This window comes from Nyctereutes procyonoides, unplaced genomic scaffold (genome assembly GCF_905146905.1).
Source record: "Nyctereutes procyonoides isolate TBG_1078 unplaced genomic scaffold, NYPRO_anot_genome, whole genome shotgun sequence".
In the NCBI taxonomy this organism is placed as follows: Eukaryota; Metazoa; Chordata; class Mammalia; order Carnivora; family Canidae; genus Nyctereutes; species Nyctereutes procyonoides.
Window position 1 is genome coordinate 47,359,216 of NW_026575126.1, and position 27,157 is coordinate 47,386,372.

General features: G+C 47.2%; 1 protein-coding gene across 2 annotated transcripts in view; it reads left to right on the forward strand.

Moving 5' to 3' along the window:
- Positions 1–27,157, forward strand: part of SNX29 (sorting nexin 29) — a 530,502-nt gene that overhangs the window by 413,274 nt on the left and 90,071 nt on the right. For both annotated transcript variants that reach the window (XM_055339302.1, XM_055339303.1), the window contains exon 19: positions 16,630–16,770. In XM_055339302.1, the coding sequence (XP_055195277.1) occupies positions 16,630–16,770 (141 nt within the window). The remainder of the gene's footprint in view (positions 1–16,629; positions 16,771–27,157) is intronic.

Below are 27,157 nucleotides of genomic sequence, written 5' to 3' on the forward strand. Positions count from 1 at the left end.
CCTCCTAATGACTACTATGTCTTCTTAAGCGACTTTAGAGAGAGGTGCACAGAGTTCTTGCATCACGTCAGAAATATTCTATTGTTTTGTTTGTTTTTCATTACTCCGAAATGATTACTGCAAAAATTCTTAAATTGGATGCTTTTCAAAGAAGAAGATTAAAGACCATAAGCAGAGGCTTGCAGCTGTGTAAAACGGAGCATGCATCTGTGTTGCCCAGGGACACTTAGGGTGGAGTTTGGCAGCTTTACCTTGGGTTCTCAGTGGGGGCCCAGGGTGCGTCTGTCCTGCTCCTTCCACAGCCCTGAATGGAGCTAAGTTGGCATTTTATGGCATTTCTTCACCAGCCATCCTTTTGGCATTATGTACCTAAGCCTCCCAAACACATTTCAGTGGGGGACGGGTCCTCAGGGTACCAAGTTGCACTTTTGCTTCAGCAACTGCCTGAGAGGATCCGTTCTAATTAGAGAGTCTAGTACTCATTATCCACGTATGTTGGTGGTGGTTAGAAAGCCCCTACCCATCTTGATTCTTGAGTGAGGAGGGAAGTATTTGTACTCTTGGTGTTGGCTGCAAGGTTGTCCCAGGATCACTGGAAAGGGTACAGGGAAGGTTTTGCATTGTTGTGCAAATGAGTTAAGGAGTTCATTAAACTGAGAAAGGGGAATACTTTGGGGGAAAAGGAGGAGGTATCCTTTCTGTTCCTCTGAGAATTGCCCCTTCCTTGCACTTGCACTTGCATTGAGCAGATGTACAGAGACAGATACTCATCAACTCATTGGTCCATGGGGGACACCAAACTAGGGGAAAGCTATCTGCATAGTGGCCTAATCACATTCTCTTTTGGTCTGAGTTCTTTGGAGTATAGGTGGCAAAAACTTCATCTTAAAGTGGCTTAAACACAACAGTTTATGGGCTTCTGTAGCCGAAGAGTTTAGGTACGGCTTCATCCCGGGGCTGTGTGCCTCTCCTCCCCTTTTCCCCCAATTCCACTTTCCTCTTAATGGCTTTATTCTCTGGTAGGTTCCCCTTCTTGTGGTCATCAGCAGTTCTGAGCTTATGTCCTTTCAGGCCAAGAATAACTAAAAACAAACAAACAAACAAACAAAAAAAAACAAAAAACCTCTCAGCTCTTCCCCAGTCACACAAACTCCAGATTGGCCTGGCGTGGGCCAAGTGCCTATACTGTGGTGCATGCAGGGTCTTGACCAGCCAGACCTTGATGTCACACCCGCCTGTAGGGTCAGAGCTGGCTTGAGATTCATAGGAAGCACAGAGACCGAGCTTGGATGGAGAGTGGGTCTCTGGAGGGGAACTGAGTTGTTAATGCTAGGCAGAGAGGAACAGCCATGTTTGCTGTGGGCGTGTTCTCCTGGAATATTTGGGATTGAACAAGCTTGACTGGGCTGGTCTGAATGTTGTGGGGCTGGGTTTGAGAGGTGTCCTATTTGGACCTAAGCTCGGAAGAAGAGAAAGCAAGTGGTGGGGCGACCAAGCAGCATTTAGTGTGCACACACAGTAGCAGAGCATGGACTGTACAGCCACCTGCCCTCGTCCACATGGCTTTGTGGCTCCTGGTCCAGCCCTGCAGAGGGCCCAGGAGCATGTCTAGAGTTTGGCCCTCTGAGACACCTCGTGTCCTTCTAGTAGGTCCGCATTTCCTCAAAGGCGTCATGAATCAGTTTCTCTTCCTGATGATGAAGGGGTCCATGACTAGGAAGACAAGGGCCAGAGACATCAGACCAGCTCACAGATTTTTGTCTGCAGGAGAGAGGGGTACCCGACTCCTGGTGTAGGTGGGGGTTGAAGCGCCCAGAGCAGAGCACAATGAGGCAGGGCCTGGGATGAGTATGTACTGAAGGAAGCTATCAGTTCCTTAAAGGACAATTAGCAGCAGTAGGAGAAGGAGGGTGATCCTTAATCACATTAGAAAGGGACATGCTTTCCTTGCTGAATCATTTCCTTGCTGATTTATGGCCTCTGTATCCCATTCGTTTATATAAGAGCTGCTTGCCCGTGTGATACTTGGTCACTCAGCCCACATCATGGAGGCCAGATGAGGTAGGATAGTCCCAGTGTAGCTGAAACTCTTCATTCAGAAGCCCTGGAATCATCTTTGAGGAGTTGTCATTTCTTTGCATCCTTCAGAGTTGAGTATGTGCTTGTTCACATGCCAAATTCTTCCATGACACTTTCATTCTTACTAATCTCTTCTCTAGAATGCGTAATGTGGAAAGGTCTTGGTATGGTCAAGTCAAGTAGGAAACTCCTCCTGCAGCTTTGTCATGGACAGCTCCTCCCACCTCCCTCTCTCTTGGGCCAGCTCTTCCTCCTCCTTCAAGGCTTTGTTTAGACATTATCACCTCCTCCAGGAAGCCTTCCTTGATGCCTGCCACACTTATATACCACTTCCTTGATGCCTGCCACAATTATATACCACTTCTTGTTCCGGGCCTCATGTGCTTCCCTCTGTTACAACACTTATTCTACTGGCCTGTAGTTTTTTTTTTTTTTAAGATTTATTTATTTATTCATGAGAGACACGGGGGGTGGGGGGACAAGACATAGGCAGAGGGAGAAGCAGGCTCCTCACAGAGAGCCCAATGTGGGACTCGATCCTGGATTCCGAGATCATGACCTGAGCCGAATGTAGGCGCTCAGCCGCTGAGCCACCCAGGCGTCCCTGGCCTATAGTTTTTGTCCGTTTCTCTGTCTGCCTCACAAATGTGTGATCTCCTTGAGAGTGGGCACCTAGCTTTTGCTAATAAGTGCTAACTTCCATTAAATATTTATATGCCAAGCAGAGTGGTTGATCTTGGACACAATCCTAGAAGGAGGGTACTAGAATTATCCTCACTTTGCATTAAGAAAGTAGGGCACAGAGAGGCTTACTAAATTACTTGCAGTCACACAGCTAAGTAGAGAAGGTGGAAGCAGTGTTTGAATCCAAGGCAGTCCTTGTCCCCAGACTGTGCTCATATTCATTGCTCCAACTGTTGGTCTGCCTCTGTCTCTGTGTTTGCAGCCGGCACAGGTCCTGGCATGTAGTAGGTGCTCAGTAAACAAAGGGTGAGTGACCCTGAGGAGATGGGAGTGCACGGAGCTGAACATGCAACAAATGCACTGCTCAGGATGGAAGGACACTGTCTGAGGGGGTTTTGCTGCTTTTATTACTGAGAGAGGCAGGTTGGGTGCCCACTTAAGTAGAGGCACGCAGATGGAGAACACGTTCTCACCACAGCCCTTCCCCTCCTCAAGGCAAAAGGGACTCAATGTTTTTAAAACTTCTTTCCCACACCAGCAGCTTTCTCTAAAGGCGCACAGAGTGAGAAACAACTTCCTATCTATCCCAGCAATATCTCACAGCTGTTAGGGCCAAAACAAAGTTTGGAGCCTCAGCTCTCACAAGGGGGTTTTACCTTCAGTTGCCCTGTATTGAATTCAGGCGTGGATGGAGATGAGCACTGGCAAGCCTCCCGTAGGCTCTGGCTTCACGCAGGCTGCGCTGCTTGTTCTCCTGCCCCAAAGCGGGTGCCCACTCCCCAGTCTTCCGTGAACTCTCCCGGCATGGCTTTGTAGCCCAACTCTGGGCCCCTTCCCTAGCCCGTGCCCTCAGGGAGGTTTCCTCTTTTCTTCCTAAATGACAGAGATAGTCCTTTCAATTCTGGATGTGGCCATGCATTTCAGGATGTCTCTGTATTTGGAGAAAAGGAGGGTCAGCTCTGCATTGTCTTCGGCATCCACCAGAAGTCCCGCTTACTTGAAAAATGTGACTTAATTTTTCTATTACCAAAGTCAGTGTTCAGTAGAGGAAAGAAATTTGGAAAACTGAGAAAATGCTAAAGGAACCGTAAAGATAATAAAAATCCATCAACGTTAAGAAATAACCACAGCAAATGTTTTGATTTGAATCCTTCTGGTCTTATTTTCAGGGATATAATTGCACACATTCATACATGTGATTGAAATCTTATTTTTCAACATATCATAAGTAGGCCCTAAATTAACTTATTTCAGAATAAACAGATACCCAGCTTCTGTTTCTCCCTTTCTCCTACCCCAGGAAGACTTGATTAGTATTAGTATCTGGGAAGAAAGAAGCAGAAGACTTTTCTATTTTCTGAATGGATCTAAAATGCTATTTGATAATTTCATTGCCCCAGAGCAACCAGCCTTCAGCAAGAGAAGGTGTCTCACAGGGCACATGGCTAAGGGGGTATAATGTGCATGACTCAAATATCTAGACTGGAACATGTGACCAGCAGATGAAGTCATAATTCCTTTTTAAATTCCCTTAATATGATCACTGGGGCCCCCAGCAGCTTGATTGCCGGAAATTAGCTCCCATCAAAATGGCTCCAGCTATTTCTGAGTTCCCCAGGGACTGTCTCATGTGCACTTGGGGACTTGCCCCTGTGATTTTCTCTGTGGCCCGTGGTGTCGCTGTCCATGCTGAAGATGACCATCCTTAGGCAGCCACGCTCCCACTCCCAGCTGCCCACCAATGGTCACGGCCGCTCCGGCGTGGGGTGGGATGGGGGGTAGTTCAGTGCTTTCTCTGCCCTGCTATTCAAACCCAAATATGACAGTGAGGCTATTCCTTATGTTCCTTTAGCAGAACCAAGACCAGGCTAGAAATTTTAATAAAACCATGCCAGCAGTGTAGGGATCATGGCCAAGAAATCCGACACGAGGAGAACTCTGTTACCACTCCTGGACGTAGGTCTCAATTCCAGGCCCATCTTTGGGGGTGTTGGAAGCCTGTCTTCCTGCCTTGCTTCTGGTGTCCAGCTTCCTTTAGAGGGTTGACTTACCGCCCCACTGTGGGAGCCCGAGGCCTGCAACCTTGAGCTCACAGCCTCACACCAATCTCCTCCTTAACTCTCTGGCAGAGACTGCGTTTAGCAGTAGTGGGAGCTGCAGGGAGCTGCAGGGGCCATCTTGCTGAACAGAGGGTCCTTGGTGGGCTCTGAGGAGATTGGAAGGTCTGTTAACTTAGTGGATGTGCCATGAAGTGGAGACCAGGCCCCTGAGTCCTCTGGGAAAGCCCGTCTGCCTCTGCCCTTCACTGGAAGTGGTCCTGCCCACTATTTTATCTAGTGCCAGGCTTTATTTTGAGACAAAGTTGTGAGTTGGCGGGGTCAGGAACTCAGAGTCAAGGGGACCAGAGCCCCCACCTTTTCCACTAGCGTCCCTTGGTCTTGAGGGTGAGGCAGGTTCTCAAAGGCAGAGTAAGATGCCCAGAACCCTGGGTCCAATTCTCATTAGCGCAGAAAGTGCTCATCTGCAGTCTGGGGAGAAGGCTGATCTTTGGGTACCCCTGGCCAGTGCCGCCCGTGGAAGTGTCGAGACTGCTCTGCAGTGTCCGAGACAACAGAGCTTGGGCTGGAGCATAGTGACCGCGGTCTGTGGCACGATCTTCCGTCCCTGAGAGAAGCCGTCTGCTGGTCAGCCAGTGTCCACGACTGTGGTGTTTCTGTTCCGGGTACTGCAGAGTCTGGCCTGGGTCTGTTGCATGTCAAAAGTGCCCTTTCTCTTTCCTTCTTTGAAAGGTATGTGTGTGTGTTGGGGGGGCGGGGCGGCGGCGGGGGGATTGTGCTGCCAATCCTTAGTAAATACTGCATTTCCCGCTTTACTAGCCTGCCGTGTTTACATAACCCTATGAGCTAAAAAGTCATTTTTCTCCAGCTATGTTATTTATCTTGTTCTTGGCATTGGGCTGCTGTAATATCACTCCATCAGCATGGTCGTATGGTAATTCAGGCATTTGGTTCTAGCAATGAGGACACTTACAGTTAATAACACATGAAGCCATTTCATTAAAAGCGGAATTTTGTTAGGACACATTAACACAGGCCACCAACCAAAACACAAATCATTCCATTCCTTGGATATTAAGGAAGCCAAATGAATTAGGAACCTAAAGCCATTTTTAGAATAAGCTTTGTTATCCTAATATCCTCTGTCTTTGCATTTAACCATGTGCAGAAAGGACATCGTGGCTCAAAGTTCATAGCATGTTCTTCCTCTCGGTGACAGATGATGTGGCTCTTGGGTGTAGCATCAACGCCAGGACCTGTTCTTCTCTTCCCCTCCTTGGGTCATATTGGGCATGTTTCTTGGTTATTCCGAGTCTCTGTTTTAGGTCATTTAAAGTTGCAGCGCTTTGGTAAAAATTGTAGGTGAAGTATCTGGCACCGGGCAGGTGCCTAGTGGATATTACATCATCCCCTGTAAGTCCAAGGAATTTCTCTCCCTTAATGCCAGCCTTCAGTCTTGAATGTCACACATAAAGAAGTTTTTGCTGCCCTGGGGAGGAGTTTGGATCATTAAAAAGTGGCCTGAAGTTTGAAATGGAGAGGCATGCATTTAACTTATGCTGAAGAAAGGGCAGCCTGGCGTTTTGTTTGTAAACCAGCTGTGTGTAAATGAGCATTCATCTCTGAGCTCTTGCTGCATTCCCATCAGCAGTTTCTCTGGAGGGTCTGATTTTCATGGTAACCATCAAATATTTCCTGTGAGGTCCTCCTCCTAAAATAGGACTCTTGTCCAGGACCCTCGGTGCTGGTGTAACAGGGGCTGGGTAAATGCCAGGCCTGTCTGCAGCCCACAGAAAGACTGTGTACTGAGCCCCTCTTGCATGAGCAGCCCCAAGAACACTTCCAGGTTGTGTTGCAGTGCTTGAAAACCCACCCAAGGAGGTCACGCACCAAACTCTGCTGTTTCTGTTGACAGTTTTTTGGAAGCAAAGGAGCGGCTTAACTGCCCAACCCACAGACTGCATTATGTTTGCGTTTCCTCGCCTGCCTAGCATTTGACAATTAATTAGGCATGGTAATTACCTGCTGTAATTTTGTGATTGCACATCCTATAATTACCCCTAATTCTGTAATAGGGAGGTTCATGTACACAAAGGCAGACAACGACGAAGGTGATGGTTGTCACAGTATGAACAGCTGCCACCGCTCACTGCCTGCCAGGCCCAGGCCAGTCATAGCATCTCGCAGCCACCCAGCAGAATCGCTCTTGTCCCCATTTTACAGATTGAGAAGCCGAGTCCCCAGGTGGAGGATCCCGCCCAGGGGCACAGCTAGCAAGGGGAGGAGGTGGATTTGAGTGCAGGCTCCTCTCCCTGCAGAGCCCTGGCCCTTTCACTGTGCCATTCTGCCTCTGCAGGGGAGGCCCCGGGTATCCCTAAGGTCAGCGTGTGCCTTTGCTGGCAGAGCTGTGAGGTAGATTTGGAATTCAGGCCACTTAAAAGCAGCTTTTAAATCTTCATTCTTCCTCTCCCCCCAGTTCTCCTTTACATATGTGTATGTGTGTGTATTTATTCACACACAGTGGGTACATACATTGTGTGTATGTGTTTATGACTCTTTCTGTATAATCAAGACTTGAAGAGGTGAATTAACTTACTCAGGATCACTAGGCTTTCAAGAGGTGGAGCTAGAACCCAAACCCTTATCTGCCTAAGGCCGGAGTCTAGTCTCTGGACCCCCTTCCCTCAGCACTCACATCTGATTGCGTGTCAGGTCCTCACGGATGCTCACCCACTACATTCTCATTAAGACATCCTGGGACAGAAGTGCGGGTGAAAGTTCAGTTTCCTGGGAAGAGTGAAGGCATGGCTTTGGGTGGGAGAGCTTCTGCTTTTAATTCCAGGCTTAATATAAATATCAGGCACATAAATTTAGAGTTTATAGTTCAATGAATCTTTACTTTTGTATATACCTGTGTAGCTACTGCCCAGAGATACAAGGCATTTCCAGCACCCAGAAGGTTCTTTGTGCCTTTTTTGGGCTCTGTGTAAGAATCCTTGCCTTTACGTAAGGTCATGAAGATCCTCTTCTATGTTCTCTCCTCGTAGCTTTATAATTTTACCTTTCACATAGAGATCTCTGATCCCAAAAGACATGAGTGCAGAAGCCAAGCACATGAAGGTCTGTAGCCCCCTCTGCCATAGCAGCCCCAACTGCAAACAACCCGAATGCCCACCCCAGCAGAACAGGTTAACAAACGGGGTGTGTGTTCCTACAGGGGAATGTACTGTGTGACCCTGAACAACACATGGGTGCTACCACACACTCTGCATAGGGCGAGAGAAACCAGACACAAAGGAGCACACTCTGTATGAGTCCAGTTAGATAAAGTTCAAAAACTGGTTAAGAAACGGGGTGGGGGGACTGGTAAGGGGAGTGCTTAGCAGAGGAGGCAAGGGGCACGAGGGGGCAGGTAGGCATGCGCATGCTCCAGCAGTTGTTGCTAATCTTTCAGATGGAAGTGTTTCTGGAGGCCCTGTCTACACAAGAGTTTGTTGTAGATTTACTTCACTGAGGGCCTAAGGTCCCCCTACCCCCTCCTTACTCCATGTCGTTACAGGCACTGCGAGGGTAATTCTTCCCAGTGGAAAAGAAATCTCCAGATTCAAACTTTCTCTCAAAACAGAGAAGAGAGGGTTGTCCTGATTCCCAACTGCAGATATTACCTTCCTATTTTATTTTTCTTTTGCTGAGTCGAGGAGATTGCGCTTGGAGTGGCTTTTTATTGCTTGTTTTAAAAGGGAACTTGCTTTTGCTGTAAGAGGTCAATTCTTGTTATTTCTCCAAGGAATTATTATCTTTATGGCTCGAGCAGAAGGAATTGAAGCCTATCAAACTTAATTTGGGAGGGGGGAGCCCTTAAAATAAAAATGAAAATCCTAACAATTTTGGACATAAACGCTTTTAATTCTTCAGTGAAATAAATGCACAATTTGGTTAAGTGTAATTCAAGGACAACTTAATTTACAGAGAAAGTTTTCCAATTGTGGATGCTAAAAGCATTGCTATTGATGATGGACCGTTGAGGTAGTTCTGGCAATTCAGATGGCACTAGATTCCCAAAGGAGGGGATGTGAGAAGACACGTGATTAGAGCATGTGGTACCAAAGGGACTGTCTGAGGACATATGATCTTTCCAGGAAAGGGGCATTTAGGCCACAGAGGTATTACGCAGGGGCCTTCCTTACAGCTACTATTCCCAGCTGCCAGCACTGCTGGCTCAGAGTTCCTAGGATCCTGGGGGGCCTTTGTACTGTGGTAGAAAGTGCCAGGCCTTAGTGGCATTCTCCCAGGCAAGTGACACACCTTCACTGAGCCCATGTCCGCATCTGTACAAGGGGCATGTTCGCCATCTGCCTTGAGGATCCAGATGAGGATGGAGGGTGAGTCCTATGGAGCGCCTGGCACAGGACCCACTGCATAGTAGGTGCTTCAGAGATGGCGAGTGGTAGCCTTGGAGTTAATTATATTTTATTGGAGTTCTGAAAAAAAAATTTACTCCCTTGGGTCTGGCAGTGGGCAACTCCACTCTTGCTGAATTTCTCCTAGAGCCTCATAACTTTGACTGCCAACCGAGGACAGTAGGATTTGACCAATGTCCAGACAACAGCAGAAATGGAGAATGGGTGCATGACCTACAGGCTCCATGGCTGTCTCCTCCCCCTTCATGATCCAATGGCCTCCAGATAGTAAAGGTGGTACCAGAAGTACCCACTGGCCACTTTCCACCTTTGTCTAATGATGCTGGCAGAGGCAGGGGTGAGGACAGTCACCAATCTTGATGGAAGCATCTAGAATCCTCTCCACAGGTAGCTCCCCAGTGTCTGTTCTCACACCCCAGTGTTCATGGGAGGCACACTCTCAGCCTAATGAGGTGACTCTCAGACAACTGAGCTTTGAAGAAAGAGGCCACAAGGATGGTTCTGCTGTTGGTTTTCCCCTTGAATATGAGACCATCCAAAGTTGAGTTCAGGTCAGGCCTCCTGCCTGGTTCCATGAAGCCCTTGGTCTCCAGAGTGAAATGGGAGTGTGACGTGGCTGGGAAGAGTTTATAAATCACCTGACAACTCAGAGGAAAGAAACTTGAGGACTGTGAAGAGGCCATCTTGTCCTACCCCTGCATTTTACGCACAAGGAAATGAGGCCCAGAAGAAGCAGGGAGCACAGACAATGGCCAGGAGGGGCCATGTCATCCAGTCCCAGGAAATATGTATTTGTGGAGCTCTTTAGGGGAGAGGCACTAAATTCTGTATTTCTGTTTAAAATTTTCAGCGACCTATACCATAATTTGTTCTAAGCTCTAGGTCTAAGACTGAGTGGTAATTCGCATAACTATTCTTTACCAAGCAAGAACCTTAAAGATTATAAAGCCAAGACAGACGAGACTTTGATGCCAGTGCTGCTTAAAGCTTGCAGAATGTCATGCTTTTGGTGATGATGATAATGACAGGAGCAGCAGCTGACTAGGGATGCCAGACATTTTTTATGCATGCTTTTCGGCGTCTTTTTATTACTATTTGATACCCACTTCTCAGTTGAATAAACTGAGACCTGGAAAGAAGCAGTTAGCTGGTGGGTGGAGGAGGTATGGGACTTCTGGGATGCCACTGCAGTTTCCGGGCTGGGTGCGGATGTGCTGACATCTCAGCACAGCCCAGTCTCCACCAGGCAGACCACTGGAGAGGGTGAATGTTACAGCTGATTGCAAGAGCAGAGACTTCCAACATCCAAACCTTTGTCACTTTCCTACTGGAAACCTCGCCGATAGGTTTATATTTTCATTTATTTATGAATATGCACTTGGCGTCTTCTGTGTATCAGGCCTGTTACATGTGTGAACTCAATTCTCCTGAGACCCACTGAGGGCCATAATGTTACTGTCCTCATTTCTCGAGGGAGGAAGCAGGGCACAGAGGCATTTGGTGACTTTCTCAAAGACACACAGCAAGTATGTGGCAGAGCCAGGATGTGGTTCAGGGAGCTTGGTTGTGGTCTGCTTTTAACCACCCTCAGGCACTGCACATCCTCAGTGATCAAATGATGATGATGAGGAGGAGGAGGACGATGACAATGATGTCAGATCCTGTGCCTGGCCCAGTCCTCATGCCTGGGGTTTTGCCTGTTGTCAGGGGTCTACTCTTTTCTTCAGTGCATGTGGTTCCCCACAAGCCACTGGATGGCATGGAGTATTTGTCAGATAAATCCTATGACTTGTACAAAGAAGGGTTGAACTAATGGTTTCTGAGACCCTTCCTCCTGAGTTGTTGAATGCCTACTGTTCCTCCCGAGCAGGAGATACAACAAGGAGAAAGTTGGAAGGTCAGGAGAGGCTTTAACATAGGATGTTTGGTCTAATCAAATATTTCTTAGAGTATTTTAAAGAATGGAGGCAAGGAGTGCCTGGGTGGCTCAGTCCAATTAAACATCTGCCTTTGGCTCAGGTCATGATCTCAGGATCCTGGGATCAAGCCCCACATTGGGCTCCCTGCTCAGGGAGGAGTCTGCTTCTCCCTCTTCCTCTGCCCCTCCCCTCTGCTCATGGTGCACACTCACTCTCTCTCTGGCTCTCTCTCTCTCTGAAATAAATGAAATCTTTAAAAGAAATGCAGGCAAATTGGCACCATCCTGCTTTGCCAGAGCATGTGGTGGAGCCTACAGTAAGATAGTGCAATGGCATAAGAGCTGTCCAAGCCCACGCAGGCTGCCCGCCGTACCTACTCTAAAACTATCTTTGGTGTATGAGCATCTTGCATGGACAGCCACTGAAGGAATTTGAATAGGAAGATGGAAATGAATTGCATAGGGGAAAATGGGTGGTCAGAGGAGCAACTAGAGTCCTGTTGCCGTGGCCCAAGCAGAGGCAGGGTTAACTCTGGGGATGGGTTGGCAGGCCTGTTGTTCAGTACTTGGCCCTGTGGCTGAAAGAACAGGACTGGTCAAGGGTGAGACCCAGGTTTCTGGCTCAAACAACTCTGGCCCATTCACCAAGGGAGCAAGGTCCCAGGAAGAGGGAGGAGGAGATTTGTAGTGCAGATCGTGGGTTCAGATGCAGACATGATGAGCCTTATCAGGTCTGGGTCTGGAGTTCATAGGAGAGGTTCAAACTAGAGATACAGATTTTACCTAAAAATGAAGTGTGCAGACCAAAGTTGGATGCTCATGTAGGGAAGAAGAGGACAGCGAGTGAGAACCTCCATCTCTGGCATGGGGGGAAGAGGAGATGCCCACGTGAAAGACCAAGAAGGAGTCGTCAGAGAAACAGGGACTCTGCACTTTTGTGGAATGAAGCCATTGGCTCTTGACTATGTTAGGAAGAACACAGTCACAGTTTCTCTCTCACATTAGAGATGCCTGTTTTGTCATTATGTTAGAGGCTTTTAAAATGTGCATTGACACTCACTGCTTGCAGATCATACTAGCTGTCAGTCACTGGAGATTTTACTCTTTTAGGCTCTTCTTGACTCATGCGATTTTTAAAAATGCACTGATCTCTTCCTGTTCTCCCTTGCTGTGTAGTTGCTGTGTGTTTCTGGAAGGTGTTGGGGCCTGTAAAAAGCTGACAAAACAACCCTTAGATTGTGTACCTCCAGAATGGTCTCTCGAGTCCCATCTTGATGAAACTAAAGAAGTTTTGTGCTCCAGTTGTGCTTATCCCATCTGGATGTGACCTTCCATCCAGTTGGTTTGATGCCAACTCTGACTCCTCCCTCCTTCCCCAGATTGGTTTCCACTTCCTCTCTGTGATGGCCTGTGTCATCCTGGGCATAGCTGCACTGCTCTTGTGTTCAAGTGCCCCGGCACCACCTTAGGAGGAGGTGCTATCAATCAGTTCCATATTATAGGTGAGGAAACCTATAGTCAGAGAGGAGGCGTCGTTTGTCTGACACCCTCAGTCTGGGCTTTACCTCAGGGGTTCCCAAATGGCCCACTCTTAGTCCATTCATTCTGCTGTAACAAGCCATTGTAGACTCAGGGGTTTATGCCTCACAGTCTGGAGCCTGGGGATCAGGATCAAAGCAGCAGTGGTGAGAACCCACTCTCCGATCCACAGACAGATCTTTTTTATTTGTTTGTTTAAAGGTTTTATTTATTTATTTGAGAGAAAGAAATAAGAGAGCACAAGAAGGGAGGAGAAGGAGAAGCAAGCTCACCACTGAGCAGGGAGCCTGATGTGGGACTTCATCCCAGGACCCAGGGATTATGACCTTAGCCAAAGGTAGATGCCTAACTGGCTGAGCCACCCAGGTGCCCGTAAACATCATCCTCTCACTGTGTCCTCACATGTCAGAAGGGGCCAAGGAGCTCTGGGGGGGGGGGTCTCTTTTCTAAGGGCACTAATCCCATTCATGAGGGCTCCACCCCCATGACCTAATGACCTCCAAAAGGCCCACCTCCTCACACCATCATGTCAGGGGTTAGGATTTCAACATATGAAATCTAGGGGAACATAAATAATTCAGACCACAACATCTACCTATCAGAATCATTAAAAAAAAAAAAAAAGAATCACTAGGTAGGGAAGCTTTGAAACACTACAGATTCCTGGGTCCCAGATGGTTAATGCATCCTAGCCAGAGGCTGGTAATATTTGGAAAGCAATGCTCCTTTCCACACCAGATCTTGGATATGTCTGTGGGAAAGTAACAGTAATGAGTATTGAGTATCTAGATCAGGGGTTGGCAAAGTGTTTTTTGTAAAGGGCCAGAAAATAAATATTTTCAGCTTTGCAGGCCATATGGTCTTTGTTGGAACTGCTCAGTTCTGCCATTATATTTCAAAAGCAGCTATAAACAATAGGTAAACAAATAGATGTGGTTGGATTTGGCTCATGGGGTGTAGTGTACCTCTCCTGAGCTAGGTAATTAACCTCATGCATGATGATCAGACAAGCAGTTGAATTTGCCGTTCTCCAGGGGATACTTGGATTTGTGCAACAATACACTACAGGCAGACAGTCCATTCGGGATGTGGCAGGTTGAAACTGCATTCAGCCACCAGGACAAAGACCTGTAAAACAGTAAGCTTGAGTAAATTCAAGACAAATATTTCTCTTTTGTGAAAAAAAAAATGTTTTACAATAGAAAGTCTAGTAATTGGTGTGGTGGCTTCATAATGACATCAGAGACCCATAGTCCCATCTATCTTCTTCATAATCAAGGTTATCTCATGATCACAAAATGACTGCTGGAGCTCCAGTTATCATGTCTTTGAGAAAGGAGGGAGGGAGGGAGGGAGGGAGGGAGGGAGGGAGGGAGGGAGGGAGGGAGGAGGGTAAAAAGGTACTGTTGGTGGAGTCAGATCTCTCCTAAGGGCTTCCTTAGAAGCCCCAGTGAAGTTTTTGCTTACATCCCATTAGCTACTTTTTCCCGCAAGGCAGACAGGAAAATATAGTTGTTTTTTGTTGTTGTTGCTTTTTCCTGAACATATTGCTGTCCCCAGAAATACTGGGAGGAAATGGAGACTGGGTGGGCAATGAGCACTTACTGTGACCCAGGAGGACCCAAAGAATGCCCCAAATGCACTGCGTTAAAGTGCCCCTGAGCCCCACTGGGTTTATTTGTTGATTCATCATGCCTCAATTTATAGAGATTAAGAAAGCCTGAAGTCCCTTTTCTCTACAACTAGCCAGCCCCTCCCAGATCTTCTGGGGTCTAATGTATGTGTCACTCTTACAAATCAAATACTTATATCATCAGGATAATAGTCCTATCAATCATCATACCACTGCTTGGACACCCAGTGCCAAGCAGCCTTTTGAGATAAACCTTTCCCTCTCGGCAGCTTTTTACCCCTTTTGTCTTCCTCTGCTGTGTATCTGCTGGAAGTCTGCTTCCGGAGGTTACACATCATCTTGGTCTTTCCTCCAAGGTCTCTTCCCTCTCTACCCGAGGTTCACTTGGTCACCCCTTCATTGCCTGCCTTCTTTGTTATAATTTGGCTGCAGATCCTCTCGTGGGGCCCGTGGTTCTCAGATTTACAGTGTGTGAACCACTTGGGTTCTTGTTCTGAGCAGATCATTGAGGGTGGAGCCTGAGACAATGCCTTTCTAACATCTTTCAACCTGGTGCTGGTCCATGGAAAGCCCTTTGAGTAGCAAGTGATCTGGGCCTTTCTGAACATATTGCAGGTCATCTTTTAGTAGATGGCAACCAAAACCCAACTGTGTTGGGATGGTCAATGTAGAATAGAGCAAGAGCAAGTTTTCAACTCATTTATCCCAGAAGTTAACATACACATTTTCATGAGGTCTGAAGACGACATAGAGGTTTTTTTTTGTTTTTTTTTTTTTTTTTTTTTTTTTTTGTGGCTCTCCTACGTTATTTCCTTAGCTCATATTTACTAAAGTCTGTAAGTCTTTGTCCCACAGGCCACCCCTGTGCTGTATTTCCCCATCTCTTAACTTTTGGTGTTGGTTTTTTGGATTTTATTGTAAAACCTGACACTGATCTTTTTGAATTTCATCACATTGGATTAGATTCATTCCTCATGCCAGTTGAGATCACTTGATATGTGTCATCCGGTATATTTACCATCTCTTCTAGCTTGGAGTCTTCAAATTAGACAGGTCTCTGTTTCTCTATCCTATTCCCTTGGAAACTTCTGGCCGTTAATTGCAGCTCTATTGTTTAAATCATCTGTCCTTGATCTTGTTCACAAGAATATTACAAGAGACTTTGATGGCTGTCTTACCAAAGTTCAGGTATATGACATCTGCATTTGGGAATACTGGGTGGTTTTCACATAGAGGCAGAAATATCACTCATTTCATAGATGCCTATTTTTATTATGTCAGAGGTTTTTAAGATATGTATTGGCATTTACTGATTGCAGATGATAGTAGCTATTTATCATTGAGAACTTTACTCTCTGGGCTGTTCTAGTATAATTTTTTAAAACGCATCGATCTCTCTCCCACTTCTGTTTTCCCTTGAGATGTAATTGCTGTGGGTCCTTGGAGGGTGTTGGGGGCCTTTAAAAACCTAAAGAAATGGTCCTTACCTTGTGTTCCCCCAGAATGATCTCTAGAAGTCCCATCTTGATTCAAAGTAAAGAAGTTTTATGCTGGTCCTTATCCCATCTGGACATGACCTTCCATCCAGTTAGGTTGATGTTCACTCCAGCCCCTCCCTCCTTCCCCAGATTGATTTCCACTTCCTCTGTGTGGTGGTCCATGTGATCCCAGGCTTAACTATGCTGCTCACGTGCCCAAATGTTCTTGGTAGGAGATGCCATTAATCAGCTCCATCTTACAGATGAGGAAATGCATAGCCAGCAATCTGTCACTGCTACAGTATGCATGTGACGGAAGTCTGATGACCGTCTCTGCGATCAGTTGGCCTGTTTATCTCTGCTAATACTGGGAAATGATATGTAGTGTGGTGTTCCCATAATCTGCCTGATTTATTCTTTCATGTGCCTCTTTGTTGACTCAGTACCATAGAAGCCCTTCTCTGCTGAGCCCCGGGCATCCAGTGGCTTGGGAGATAGATGTGGACCCTGCTCTTACAAGGCTGGCTCTTGTGGGTGGAGCATAACCACAGTCCCACCCCTTTGTAATCAGAGATGTTTGTTTGTTTGTTTGTTTTTTAAGATTGATTGATTTTAGAAAGGGGCAGAGGCAGAAGGAGAGTAAATCCCCAGCAGACTCCATGCTGAGTGCAGAGCCCGACATGGGGCTGGATCCCATGACCCCGAGATCACAACCTGAGCTGAAATCAAGACTCCTAACCAGCTGAGCCACCCAGGCGCCCCTATAATGAGAGCTTGAAGAGAGATTTACATTTTCTTTCTCTTTCCCCTTCCTTGTCAGGTCTACATCCGGATAAAAGACGATGAATGGAATGTCTATCGGCGGTACACAGAGTTTAGGAGTTTGCACCACAAGTTGCAGAACAAATACCCTCAAGTGAGGGGCTACAGCTTCCCACCCAAAAAGGCCATTGGAAACAAGGTACTGTCACTTCAGGGACCAGGCAGCTGGACCATGCACACACATGCTTCTGTAGATGTAGGACTCAGAAGTTGGCTAATGTAAGGAAAAAGAGGAACCAAGAAAACACTCATAATTCCATCCCTTAAAGACAAACATGTTCTGTTTTGTGTACGTCCTCTTCATTCTCTAGGGCAGAGGTCGGCAAACGTGTTCCATTAAAGGGCCAGAGAGGAACTATTTTTGACTTTGTGGAGCATATGACCTTAGCTGAAAATACTCAACTGTGTCATTGTCATGTGAAAGCAGCCGCAGACGGTGTGAGCACAGATGGGCATGGCCGTGTGCCAATAAAACTTTATTCATAAGAATAGATGGCAGCTCAATTTGGCTGATGCGTCATAGTTTGCTGACCCCTGTTCTGGACCCAAAAAAATGATTTCTGGTTTTTATCCATAGTTGTCGTGATGCTTATTTGGACTCATGAATGTGGGGCATATTCCCAATAAAGCTTTCTTGGAGGAGCTTCTTTTGGTATAGGGTTACTTCCCTTTTGAAGGCTAAGAACTGATAATGACATAATTTGTTTCCAGGTATTCATCCAGGCACGTTGGAGAAAGGTGCTAACCCTCCACGAGGTTGCTGGTGTTCATCCAGCAGGTGTTTACTGAACACCATTATGTATCGTGGGGCAGGGGATTGGAGCCCAGGGCCAGGAGGACAGGCCTGGGCCTCGTGTGGGCTTCGCATCGTCTGCCTCAGCCCATTGGCCTCATTTTGTCTTCCCTGACATTAGCTTAGAACAGCAGTTCTCTGTCTTGGCTACACTTAGAATCACATGGGGAGCTTTAAAAGCTTCTGAGACCTGTAGTCCCCACTCCCCTTAGGGTTTAAGGTCTAGAGTGAGTCAGGGGTCCTGAGGAATTTCAGACGTCTCCAGGTGGCTCCGGCATGCAGCAAAGCTGGAGAACCCCTGGCTTCCACTCTGGTAGGAAACGGTGACAGGTGCATGATTACAGTATATCAACTAGCTTGGCAGGGACAGTTCAGTTGGAAGAGGTAAGGTCATGACCCTACTGAGGACAGGTCAGAAGCTGGGCCTTGTTAGAAGGGGGAATCCCTCTACTCCCGGGGTTCTCAGAGTGTGGCCCCTGACAGCAGTAGCAGCATCACCTGGAACTCGTTAGAAATCCCGATTCCCAGGCCCTACCTCAGACCTACGGAAGTATCTGCTCTGGGGCTGGGGCCCAGAAACCTGGGTTTCAGTTTGTGTGGTGCTGATGCACAAGGAAGCGTGATGACCACGGTGCTATCACATTGACAGGGTGTGTGGCAGATTCCATATATGGTGAGTCCTAGTCTCAAGAGGCCCCTAGTTAGGGTCTTCTTGGATCTTCCTCGCAGAAAACTGCAAGGGTTTCCATAACCATTCCCAACCCTTGGGAGTTCCGCAGGGAAAACTATTACTGACTGTTCTGTTTACATGTTCATGGATTTCTGTGCTTCAACCAGATTAGAAACCTGATCACGTCAGGGTCTGTTAGATCTTAATTTAAACAGTTACAAAGCAGGTTTATCTGAGGCCTCGAATAAATGTGTCATTCCATTTTTTTCTGAAGATAAGTGGAGTTGAACCCATAAAAATGGAAGACTGAGAAATTCTACACTTGTTCATAGCAAGAAGGACAATAATTCTTATAAAAGAGGGGAAAAATTATATACTGATTTAATCTAATGACTTGCAAGCTCATACAAATCTTGGGACCCATCCAGAATGTCTTAAAATGTCATAAAGCAAAATTCTGCCTAACCTAATGTATTACCATTATAAGATACTCTCATTTGCAGCAAGCATTATACGGAAGCAGCCTTTCCATGACACCTTCTCTGGGGAGCTCGGCTTGTCTGTATGTCACTACAGGAAGTGAGCACAAAGCTGAATCAGGGGTATTCACGTGGTGAAATGTGTTGTGTGTTTGCCTCCTGCAGCTGCCCTACCACACTGGCACCCATTTAATGGTCTAAACACACAAATTGATTATCTTAGAGTTCTGGAGGTTGGAAATCCAGAATCCATCCGTCTGGCTGGGCTGAAATCAAGGTGTCAGCAAGGTTAGTTCTTTATGGAGGCTCCAGAGGGGAATCCTTTCCTTAGCGTGTGGCCTCCTGTGTCTCCAGAGCCAGCAATCACATGACTGTGACCTCACCTTCTGTCACATGGTCCCATCTCCTTCTGTGACTTCTCTCCCTCTTATAAGGACCCTCACGATGACAGTGGGCTCACCCTGGTAATCCACAATAATCTCCTGTCTCAGGATTCTTAACACATCTGCAAAGTCACTTTTGCCATGTAAGGTAAAATATTCTCAGGTTCTGGGATTAGGCATCGTTGGGGGCCTCATGTTGCCACATTCTTTCTCTGCAGACCAAACCGACACCCTCCCCACCTTGGATCTCAGGGCAAGCCTTGGAGTTATTCCAAACTTATTTAACACAAGACAAACCTACTGACACCACCTCCCAGGAGCAGGGACTGCCCTGACTTCCCCCTCTGAGGTGGGCCATCCTGCATCACATTCTCCTATCCTTGTCAATCTTGGGACTGACTCTGAGCAGCAGTGGGCTTTTGCCCTGTGAAATATGTGTCAATAGGGCACTGTCCCCGACCCCCCTGCCCCCATACCCAGTGCAATCCTGTTGGGAATAAAGGGGCTTGGGAATTAAAGGTAACATCTTGGTGGGCCTGGCCCAGTGATGGAGTTGTACAGATGCTCTGAATGGCTGGTTCTTCACTAGATTGTGGGTCCTTCTCACCATGGTCAGGGGCAGGCCTGATAGTTTCCTCTGTTGCTCAGGAACCTGACAGCTCCTGAGCAGTCATGGGGCCTCCATCTCTTGTCTAGCATGTGTGGCCCTTGGCCTTCGAATTGGCTGGTTGGCCATGACTATACTTTGATTCCCTCTCTCCCTGTGCGTTTGGCTAAGACTTACCCCCTTCCCTTAAGTATACTTTGGCTGCTTCCCAGAACAGGTTGGAGGGTTTATCTGATTTTCAAGGGCAGATTAAATCAGCATGCAGGATTGCAGCATCCAGCAAAGGCTACTGATGATGTTTGTCAAGAGACAAAGTCTGCACTGGTCCCAAATGGGCCTACAGGCTCAAGATACCTGCCTTCATACCCCAAGGGCAATTTTCTAGTGCATTTTCATTCTAAATTGGTCCAGAAAAATCAACTGTGTCAGCATCTTTTCCTTGATTGGATCACTTCGAGAATGTCTCACTTACCGCTTAACACCATTAAAGTACAAAGACATGACTTCTTTGTGGATTGAGTTACATGTCCCTTACTACCATAAGCCTTGGATCCATTAAATGATTCAATCCAAAATCCACAGACCTGGACACTATTCAAGAAAATACTAGCCACAGTTTATTTTTTTCAAATTTGTCATATGAGTATCTTTCTAGCCTGAATTTCTAGGTATTTGCCTAACACTGCCACTGTTGTTGGTTATCTGCCAGTTGTAGAATTAAAATATCATCTTAATGATGATAGTTCTGACTTAAAAAAATTTATTTATATATTTGAGAGAGAAGAGAGTGAGCAAGCAAGTACGTGAGAGGGGCTGAGGGAGAGAATCTCAGGCAGTCTCCCCACTGAGCCCAACACAGGGTTAATTTTCATGACCTGTGAAATCATGACCTGAGCCACAACCAAGAGTGAGATGCTTAACTGATATACTCAGGCACCCCCAAGTTTGAACTTTATTTTTTTTTATGATAGTCACAGAGAGAGAGAGAGAGAGGCAGAGACACAGGCAGAGGGAGAAGCAGGCTCCACGCACCGGGAGCCCCACGTGGGATTCGATCCCGGGTCTCCAGGATCGCGCCCTGGGCCAAAGGCAGGCGCCAAACCGCTGCGCCACCCAGGGATCCCCAAGTTTGAACTTTAATTGATAAATAGCACATTGAATAGTTTGTGGATGCAGCATTTGTCTTTAGCAAGGAATTTCTTTGGTCTTAGTATGCCATGTGTATGTGCAGCTGTTCATACCCAGAGCACTCACTAGAGCTCCACATGCCTTCAGGTGCCATATCAGGCCTAAATCATGTTAAGGTAGTTTCCTGATTATCAGTCTACCACTTGATGAAGTGTATTCCTTGGTAGCTGAGTCAAGCAAGCCACAATAGTTGTATATTAAAGTTACTTATTAAATTTTAAATAGCACAGCCATGGCGCTTGTATCTATCAAGATAGTCTTGGTTAAGCTGGAGTAACAAATCCATGATCTTGACACTCTTAGCCAACCAAGGTGTATTTTTGGCTCTCCTCAGGAGACCAAGGATAGGGGCAAATCAGACACACTGGCTCTTAAATCTTCTGCCCAGATGTGAAACATGTTAATTCCACTCCTCTTTCATTGGCCAAAGCCACTTACTGAGCTGTGCTTAATGCCAGGGGAGCAAAGGAGTCCACTGCTACCATGTGCCCTGGAGAACTAGAATTTTTGCAGTCTGCTCCCATGACCCCCCCAGGGGTGGCACTTGTCTTGAGCCACATTTCTGAGCAGGGTGTGGATAACAGGAGAGCACAGCTCTACCAGTTCAAAACTGGCACACTGAGTCCTGTGGTTTCCCTCCATGAGTCCCAGTTCAGGTGCTTCCCTTCATCCTGTTTCAGTTTTCCCAGCCCACGCCTGGTCCTTCCTGGTGTGGGCATCTGCACCTTTTCTACTCTTGCCTGCTCGCTCCTCCATTCCCTATGCTACAGCCACAATGAGGTTTGTACAACATAGATTACATGGCGTCATTGTTGATGAAACTCCCTCCCCCACCCGCCGCCAGTGGTGCCCATGGCAGTTAAATTCGAGACTCTTAATGGCCTTCGAGATGTCCCCTGATCTGTCCCCCGCTTCCTCTCCTACCTTATCTCCTGCCCCACCCTCTCCCCCCTTACACCTAGTACACTGACGACCTAAGGCTTCCATGCTGTTCTTACCTTGTGGACTTTGCTCCTGCTGTTCCCTCTGTCTGGATTGGCTTCCCCCTCATCTCTGCGTGGACGGCTCCTGTGGTTCATCAGACCTCAGCTCAAATTCCACTCGGCAGCCTTTCCCGACCACCCTCGTCAGTGCTGCCCCTTTGGTCACCTTCCAACCCCTGATCCTTTGGTCTGCATGAATTCTCTCCCGCCATGTACCATTAATCCAAGTGATTGGGTTGTGACCTTGAGTAGTGTTGTCTCTGCCCTGGAATGGAAGCTTATGATAGCAGGGTCTTGGCCTGTTCCCTGCTCTCTCCCCAGCTCCTAGAATAGCACCTGGCACCCCAGAGAGACTCATGGCCTCAATTAAGGAATAAGTGAATAAGCATTAAATGGGAAAATTTCCCTGTTACTTTCTTCTTCACATCACTGGGTCTCGGCACAAATTCAAAAAATCTGAATTCCCAAAGTGGGTGGAATAATTTTGAGGGTGACTTGGGAGGTTGTTCTCACTCCACTTGGAATGAATGTGTTTTTTGCAGAATGGGCCAGAGGCTGGCAAACCTTTGCAGATGGGAAAGGTGGCCCTCTAGCAATCTGGGGGAGTTACCTGGCAAGCTCCCCATCCAAATGGACTTCGCCAGCATGAGGGGTTAGGAGAAAAACTTGTTTTTGATGACGCTACTCCCAAGTCTGCATTATTGCTCAGTGAGAGATTTGGGAGGCTGTCATTTCTTCTTAGGATAATGGAGTCAGTCTCTGAAAGTTCATTTGGCATTAAGGCAAGGCAAATCACTTTCCCTGGAGCCGCAGATAATTCAACTTGTTGGGGAAATTATGCATTAAAATCCTCATTAAAAACACATACACCAGTGCTAGAGGAGCCCACCGGTGCTCACTGAGCCATGGAAAGCACCTTTGCGGCTGGAGAGGCACAGATTTAGATGCAGCCGTGGGGGTGCCAGGCCCCCAGCAGAAGGTACTTGCAATGTTGGGAACAAGCAGCGATTTGGAAGAGTGTAGGAGCCGCTTAATTTTTTCCATTTAGAAACACTTCTGGAACGCCAGGGTGTCATGTTAGGTGTCAGGGGGCTTAACGGAAGGTCTCTACCCTCACGAAGTTCACGGCCTCGTGGGGCAAAGCCCATTGTGTCAGTTCTCATGGAAGAGTCCTGTGATCTTGGGGAACCGAGGGTTCCTAGTGTGCTCTGGAGGGGGCCGTGAGCGCCGCCGCCTTGGGCAGGGGGCGAAGTGCTCAGCAGGCCGGCAGGTCAATTCAGGGGCCGGCCTTTCCTTCGGTGTGCCCTGTGTTAGCTTCGTGTGGCTGCCATAGGAAATAACCACAAACCTAGTGGCTTTAAGCAATATACATTTATTAAGTTACAGTTGAGGAGGCCAGAAGTCGACATCATCATCACGGGGTTGAAGTCAAGGTAGTCAGCAAGGGCTGCGTTTCTTTCTCGAGGCTCTCGGGGAGAATTCCTTTCCTTGCCTTTCCCGGCTTCTGGAGGCTTCCCACATCCCTTGGCTCTTCCTTCCTCTTCAGTGTTGTAACTCTGTGACCATCCTTGCCTGGTCACATCTCTGACCAGTGGGGAAAGATTCTCCGCTTTGAAGGGGTGGGATTAGTCTACAGCCATACCACCCTGAACCCGTCCAATCTTGTCTGAAGGAATGGGATTGGATGGGGCGCACTCAGGTAACCCAGGGTGACCTTCCCATCTGAGGACCCTTAACTGAATCAGCTCTGCAGAGTCCCCTTTGCCCTGTGAGACAGCGTATTCACAGGGATTGGTGGGTGGAAAACGAGAGGGGGGGCTGTTTCTGCCTGCCTCACACCTCTCTTTCCTTGCCTGTAGTAAGGGAACTATTACTGTGACTTTGTAAATGGGGGGGGAGGGAGGCACAGGGAGGCCAAGTGACTTGACCAAGGCCATCTCGCTAGGCAGCGTCAAGGTGATATGTGGGCCCAGGCAGACTGTGCCAAAGCCCTCGCCTTCCCCCAGCACACGGGGATCTGCTGTGGAGTACCGCGGAGGGTGGATGAATGTAGATGACTTAACCCTTGCCCCATGGTGGACTTTGACCCTTCCTCGACCTCGGTGGTGTAGGACTCTGCCTCTCCACTGCTGACCCACCATCCTCACCCACCCCACGCTGACTGAGGCACCACCTACACAGCTAGGGGATGATGACCTCATGGTCAACCAGGAGGCTTATAGGAACTTTCCTTGTAAACCTACATGGATGGAGGGGTAGTCACTCCTGCCCATTTATTTATTCAACAGGACTTTGCCAACTCTGAGAATCAAACCTAGAAAGAAAAAGGTTCCTCCTGCTTCACTAACTGTATGGCCTCGGGCAAGTTATTTGATAGTTCTCTGCCTCAGTTTCTCCTCCAGATACCACTTCCCGCTAGTGTTGTTATAGAAGGACTTACAGTGGTAGCATCTGTAAAGTACTCACAACAGCATCCGCTTTGGATCAGTGCTGCGGACATGTTTGTTAAGGAGGTGCCTAGGCTGGCAGTGAGGCAGAGCAAGCCAGCAGGAGCACGTCCTCCTCACAGAGGATGCAGCAGACAAGCCTGACACAGGTGGCCCTTCCAGAACCCTCCACGTCTGCGTTTCTGTGCACAGGAATACCAACCACCATGTGCTGGGTGTGTACACAGTGGGGGCTTTGTATTCATTTTTGCACCGTGGTATTCTTGTCGGGTCCCATATAAAATATCTTTGAGATGGGGAAGCCGGGCGCAGAGGCTGTAAACATCCTGCCTAAGGTCCTGTAGCTCCCATCAGGGACGGAGTCACATGGCTGCTGATGCCACTGTGCCCCCTGCACCCTGGTCACCCAGTCCCAGAAAGCCACACCCAAATCTGGGAGGTGGTAATGCACAAAGGAACCTGCGATGATAGCTCTCTCAGGGGAGATGCAAAGTCTCTGGGGATTCTACCAAAAATTCCATCATGTGGAAGAGAATCCAGAAGACAATGCAAATTTGGGAGAAAAAAAAGAAGCTCCAACTGAATGAAGCCGTAAACTCATGCTTGTTTCTCGTTTGACACTCTGCCAACCACTGTGTAAATAGTCCTGATACTTAATGTATTAAGCGAGAAGAAGAGTGAAATTGGGCTCATTATACATCACACATTTGTGTTTCTCTTTAATACAGTAAAAGCCTCTTAAGATATTTTCCAGGAGAGCAGTTGCTAAAGCCATCTTGCCAGAGAAATGGTCTCAGGAGAGAGACTTTGAGGAGCCTCAGACTTGGACAGTGTATATGCATACATATGCAAATGAGTGCATGTATTTAATAAGGGAGGGGTTCCTTGGGAGTACTTCTTTGTAATATCAAATTAAAATCCAATAAAAAAAAAGTCAAGGTCATTTTATGAACAAATAATCCAGAGCCAGCAATGAGAAGTGTTATCAGTTCGCTGTTCGCATCCTGCGTGTTCTCTGCAAGTAGCACATGGAGAGGTTGAATCCAAGCTAATCATCTTGGTGATCTCAGGCCACGGACCTTGCAGGTGCCCCCACCGTCCCCAAACTTGGAGTTAGCCTAATGCAGCCTTCTCTCTCTCAACCCACCCACCCTGTGGAATTAGAGCAGCACCTGGCTTATAGAGTCTCTGTCTTCTCAGCATCTCACACGTGCCTGGCGCGTCGTGGGTGCTGAGTGAAACATGTTTGATGAACCCGAGAACTCAAGCCACCTAAAAGCTGGTGTGTGACAGCAGAGTTGTGTAGTTCCTGGGTTCCCTTTCTTGTCCGTTCCCTTCCTCCCTTTAGCCTGCAAGGCTTTGGTAATTGTTCAGAGGAAGATTGACACAGCACGGTGAATATTTGCATGAGGCTCTGCAGAGACTTCCATTTGCCATGCCTGGTGACAGAGGAGTTATTTGACCCATCGGGATCTGGCCTTCCCGGTTCACCAGCCAGACTGGGCCGGCTCCTGTCCTTCGCCCATCTCAAGGCCTCTGATGCAGCAGTGGTGAATCCATTGGTTTGGAAACTGGCACAAATTACACTACACTTGACTCTGCTGGGCATGAAATGTCATCCAAAATATTTCTGGGGCTGTTAAATTATTTGTATGTCATTATTTCATCCCTCCTTCTAGCTCTGAGGGCCTTCTGATTATACTTAACTCATGTTATATCTGTTTTTTCCCCCTCACATTTTTGGACAACTGATTAAAATCACAACCCAGAAGAGTACTTGTCAGCTCTTACTCTCTTCTTGAATGATTGAGAATAATTGCTACCTCCCCCTTCAGTACTGCCATTAATATGTGAGAACTGCATATTGCAGTCTTGGTTCATCTTAAGCACGCTAGAGAAAAACATTTTTAGTTCCCTAAGTTGCCACCTTAGGGTTCCAGAATCCTTTGTGTATGAAGGAAGCTGTCCCTTTCCCCTTGATGTCCTCACAGTCCATTTGGATTTTTAGAAGGTTAAGAGTTTGGACTTCAGCATCGCACTGGCCTCACTTCAGACCCTGTCTCTGGTACACACTGGCTGCGTGACCTCCGTGTGTCACCTGGTCCCCATGATGCTCAGCTGTTGCAGCAGTCATGTGGGTCGAGGGTGCTTGCATCGTGAGATCTCATGATAATCCACCCGACATATCCTGAACCCTCAATTGGTAGCTTTAAAAAAAAGAAATAGGTCTTCAGAGGAGGCTCATCAATTTGGTTTCCATTCTTCTATAATTTGTGATAACTCAGACATAAGCATGCTTGGCTCTTTTTTCTTCCCTTCTCCTTCCTCCCCTCTTCATCCTCCTTGATACGGTATGGTATGTGTGTTTGTGTTCTCCCCCTTTTTAAATTTTTTTTAAATTGGATTCTAAATGCCTCTAATCATACATGTATAACATGATGGATTGCACTAAAAGAGTGCACCTATGCCAACAGCACAGACAGTAGGAAATACGTTCTTGGCCGGCCTCCAGTCCTCCTTTTGTGGGCAGGTGGCCACCTTCCTCCTATCTAATCCATGCATTAGTTTTGCCCATTATAGGACTTTATGAAAATGGGATCATAGAGTATGGCCTCCTGTGTGTGGTTTGTTTCCCTCAACATTACATCTGTGAGAGTCAACCATGTTGTCCCAAGTAGCAAATCATTCTGGTCTTTTTCATCGCCATGTAGTATTCCATCGTAGGGCTATATCACAGTTTATCTTTTCCATTGATGGATGTTGAGTGACTTCCAGGTTGGCTCCATTACATACACTGCGTAATTAACATGTTTGTGTATGTCTTCTTGTGGCTGTAATCGCTGGTTCCTGTGGGTCCCTATGTGGGAATGGCATTGCCGGATCACAGGGTGTGCATATGTTCCACTTCAGAGAGTGCTAAAGAGTTTCCCAAAATGGTCACAGGTGATGATTTCTTAAAGGGTAGGGGAAAAAAAA